This window comes from Macadamia integrifolia, chromosome 3 (genome assembly GCF_013358625.1).
Source record: "Macadamia integrifolia cultivar HAES 741 chromosome 3, SCU_Mint_v3, whole genome shotgun sequence".
Lineage (NCBI taxonomy): Eukaryota > Viridiplantae > Streptophyta > Magnoliopsida > Proteales > Proteaceae > Macadamia > Macadamia integrifolia.
The window spans coordinates 6,773,595-6,778,407 of NC_056559.1; the positions used below are offsets into that span (position 1 = coordinate 6,773,595).

The 4,813-nt window shown below is 36.1% G+C and overlaps 1 protein-coding gene across 1 annotated transcript; it reads left to right on the forward strand.

The window, feature by feature from the left end:
* The first annotated feature begins 2,495 nt into the window (after positions 1-2,495).
* On the forward strand, positions 2,496-4,106 carry LOC122073156 (dof zinc finger protein DOF2.2-like). The gene is made up of 2 exons (XM_042637691.1): positions 2,496-2,628; positions 2,799-4,106. Exon 2 carries the CDS (start codon positions 2,822-2,824, stop codon positions 3,854-3,856), a length of 1,035 nt encoding a protein of 344 aa, XP_042493625.1. The 5' UTR covers positions 2,496-2,628; positions 2,799-2,821; the 3' UTR covers positions 3,857-4,106.
* Positions 4,107-4,813: the final 707 nt, after the last annotated feature.

Genomic DNA, 4,813 nt, shown 5'->3' on the forward strand with positions numbered 1-4,813 from the left:
CTCAAATGTCAAAATTTTTTGAGTTTTTACTTTTCTTGTCTTCCAAAATAGCCTAAGAAAACCTAGAAATAAATTTGTTATTTCTTTATGAAAGGATTTTAAAACCAAATGTAAAGATATTGGTGTTTTGATTCCCTTAAATCCCACTAGAAAGAGAGTTAGGTTGTTGATTTTATCTGATTAAAATTACAAAATGAATAGCAAACATTTGTTATGTGGATGCTTTGATTTTTTTTTTCAATGGCTATTCCAATTTGGTCCACTAAATAAATAGAGATCTATATTACTATCAAAGTTATTGATAGAATAATAAAAATATTGATTGTAATATAGATATTTCATCATCAAATTTAAAAAACCTAAATTTTCCAATTTCGTCAAATGTTATATTGTATGAAACTTTAGGTTGGAATGATCAAAAGGGCAATAATTTAAGGAGCTAAAAGCAAAACTCAATGATTTTATATCTTCTAATTGCCTACAAATTGATGAAGCTCTTAACAATTTGGAGCCTATCCCTTGATTGGGCTACAAAGTATATCGTTGATGATACAATTTTCCTTCCATTGAGTTTTCTTTTTTTAGCATTTTCTTCATGTACCTCGTGATTCTATTAGGGTGGCCCATCTTTGGGTAAAAGGGTGCATCTAGATTTTCTCCATCTCATGTTTAGTGACTTCATCTTCCACCTTGTTTTGTACATTTCCTTTCTCACAGAGGAATTTCTATAACACATGATCCTAGGCTTTTTTTTTTTGGGGGGGGGGTGGAGGGGTTTGGATTGATACATCATTCCCTATAGTGAAACCGAAATTTCAGCCAAAATTTTGGCAATTTATGCAAAATCTACAAATTAACTGTGTGCCCGTGCAAAATATCATCATAAGCTATGAATCAATAACACACTACACGTGTGATTAATTGAGTCTTAGGATTGAAGGACACCACTAATTGTACCACAAACCATCACCACACGGGGGAGCAATCATCTTACTTCTTTGCTTATAAATCTATGAAGGGCTAAATTCAAGCCATAAGTTTCGCGCAAGTGCCTTTTACTACTTGGGACATCAACTTTACACGTATTTCCACGTGATAAGCTCTTCTCTTTGAACTTGTAATCATTGTCTTTGAACAACCCTTTTCACTCAAAGGACCAAAACCCTAACATAAAAATACTTCTTAAAAACAAAAACCTCTTTAGTTTAATTATTTTTAAAAATAAATTCTCAGACTCTCATCTTTCCCCCACCCACTTCAGACCCAAAAATCCTATAAAATTGTTGACCAAATCATCTTTGGATAAAATGCAACAGCACTGATCAGGATTATCTCTATTTTTATTAATAAACCCAAGGTTTGAAACACATGGACGAAAGCACCCCTGACCCTTTCCCAAGATGGCTAAGGAGTCCTCTATCTTCCTTTTTCTTTTTTTAAATTTTAAAATAAGAGAAAATGAAGTTTTAATGTACATGAAGAAAAGAAAACTCTTGTTTTGTTCTTTTTTTTTTTACCCAAGAAGAAAAGAAGGGGAAGGGTAAAAAGTGTTTTAATGATTAATTCGTTAATATTTAAAGTGTTGTCATTTGAAATCATGGGGATAATAATTTGGTCTTATCAATAGTATTTTTGAAAAATTGTTATCTTGAACCTGGTATCATGCTTCCTTTCACATTCTCTTTCCTGCATGACACTCCTTTTTCGACTCCTTATTGACTTGGCATAGGAGATTTCATCCCACATCGACAACATGTAGATCTCTATTAAGGTGTCAAATCTTAGCTTGAAATGATTGAAAACATCCAAGCCAAATCAAGCTGAGTCCTTATTGTTTTATTTTGGATTTAGGTTTTATGAAATCGGTTGAAAATCAAAGCACACCGAACATTGAAACTGAATAGAAACAAATTAACCCAAATCTTTTTTTTCTGGTACAAAAATTAATTATTATTTTATTTTGGATTTAGATTTTATGAAATCAGTTGAAAATCAAAACACACCGAATATTGAAAACTGGACATAAAGAAATTAACCCAAATCTATTTTTTGGTAAAAAAATTAACCCAAATCGATATAAAGTAATATAAGATCAATACCAATCTAAAAATCATAGAAAACATGTTTTTTTCTCATATATATTTATACATGGTAAACTGAACCCAAATTCAATGTCAAATCAAAATAAATCGAATCAAAGTAAGACCGAAACTGAACCATTTCTTATTGGTTTGGATTTGGATTATTCCATTCTCATATTGAAATCGATTTGACTCAACCAAAATCAGACCGAACCGACTGATTGGACCCCTAATCCATGCCCCCGTCCCCCCCCCCCCTCCCCCCTTTTTTTTTTAAGAAGGGAGAAAGTGTAACCAAGAGGGTAGTTTGGGAAACAGGGATACTTAATATGCTTTATGACCGACTTAGTAGTCAGTTTCTCCTAAAAAAACCACTTACAGCCAAAACTTCAAAACCACTTTTAGGGACAGAGAAGTGGTTTCTTTCTTCTTCCATATCCCTATATTAAAGCTCCAAACCTCCAATCCTTCAACTCTTTTGGTCCCAAGAAAATTTTAGCCCAAAGAATCCGTCCAAAGTTCCAAAAACCAAACTACACTTACAAAGGCAAGGAAGAGTAGTCTTCTTTCTTTCCACCACTTCATGCCAATATCAACTACATGCACAACAACAAAACTTACTTTCTTTACCTTATTTTTTCCCTAAGCCTCCTCCAGTCACAGCTCACAACTCAAAAGTCTCACCTTCTTTGCTTTTCTTGTTCTGATTTGTTGTAGATTTTACAAAGAAGAAGAGTAAGATGATTCAAGAGCTCTTGGGAGGAGGTGCAGCACTTGTAGGAGGAGAGAGGAAAATCTCCATAAATGGAATTTTAGAAGGTTCACCTTCACCTTCTCCTTCTCCATCTCCATCTCCATCTCCTTCTTCTTCAGCAAACACAACAGCCACTGCTGCAGCAACTGCCACTACTGCTACGGCCACATCATCATCATCTTCACAACAGCCATCAGATCACCAAAGTCTGAGATGCCCAAGATGTGATTCTTCCAACACCAAATTCTGTTACTACAACAATTACAATCTCACTCAACCTCGCCACTTCTGCAAGACCTGCCGTAGGTATTGGACCAAAGGCGGTGCTCTCCGAAATGTACCCATCGGTGGCGGCTGCCGGAAAAACAAGAACACCACCATCTCTACCTCTGCTGGAAAATCTAGCAGCTGTAAAGTAAAGACTGCCTCAGACGTCGTAACGACGGCAAACCTTGAGCTCCACTCGAATCCGATGCTATGGGCTTCTCCACAGAATTCACAACTGTTGGCCTTACTGAGAGCCTCCTCTCAGAACGCTAATCCTAACCCTAACCCTAACCCTAACCTTAATCCGATGTATAATGTGAAGGATGAAGGGGGTTCTATGGGATCCCACATGACGTCAGATGCAATAAATGCAAGAACGCTGAGCTTAGATCCTCTGACCACTCAGATTCCGATCGGTCTCTGCAGTTCTTTCTGGAGAAACAATCAACATCACCAACCTCAACAACATCACCATCAACATCAACAACAACAACAACAGCAAGGATTGTTCCTTGGTCATGAGGTTCAAAACTCTGGGATTCAAGAACTTTATCAGAGGCTAAGATCATCATCTGCAAATTACTATACTGATCATTCTCAGACAACAAGCTTCACCAATGTGGCTTCTTCAACATCAACTTCAGCTATCTTGGAGCCTGCATCAGCTCCAGTCATTGGAGGGGAATTAGGTTACTGGAGTCCTTCATTCACATCATGGTCTGATCTGCCTACTACCCATGGTGCATTCCATTAAAAATCTGCTTTTAATTTCTTCCCTCTTTCTTGACAAACTAATGTTTCTACTGTAACTTTTTTTTTTTTTAACATATCTTTGGTTTTCTGCTTTGTTTGGCTGGTGTGGTGTCTTTTTATGTGTTTCCTTTTTTATGTTTTTGTGTGTATGTGTGTGCTTAGCTTGTAAGAATGTATCAAGCTACAAAAAGAACTGAAGAAGAAGTAAAAGTAGAAAGGGAAAGTAGGTCTTCCTGAGTGTTCTTCATTTATAACTTTCTGCTGTTTCTTTCTCTGAGATTTATTTAATTATCTGAGGCTTCTAGGGTTTATTTAACATAGAAGAAGAGGTAGAGGTGGAGGTAGTACATGGGGGGAGATTCCTCCATTATGTTATATGAATAAAATGGTGATTGAATAATTAAAGCAGCCTTTAGCTAGCACTGCCAAAAACAGCAACTTGATTCGATTTTTACAGTTGGAAGGGTTCTGTGTTGCAGCTTTTATATATTATGCCTTTTATATTAGAGGCTCTTGCTTGCTTCCATTGAAACTTGCAGTTATAATCCTTTTCTGATTCTTCTGAAACATACAAGCTCAAATATCAAGAGGATCTGATCTCTATCTATCAGGTAATTTAATTTAGGGGTGAATTATCATATTTATTGTAATAAACTGATAAACTCTCTCTCTCTCTCTCTCTCTCTCTCTCTCAGTCTACTGTAGTATGAACATGTAATAAGAATATAAGTTTGACTTTACTGATGGTCTCCCTCATCTCATGCCACAATTCTTGCAAATTTGTTGATATTTTCCATATCTGTCTACTTTTTTTGACATTTTGAAGGAAAAATTTGTCTTGCAAACTTGACTAGTGTTTCTCAGAATGGGGGTGGGGGGAGGGGACTACTTGTTTCTTAGGTTCTAATCAATTGATTTTATCAGCTCCAGCCCTTAGAAAAATGCGGGCTTTGTCACA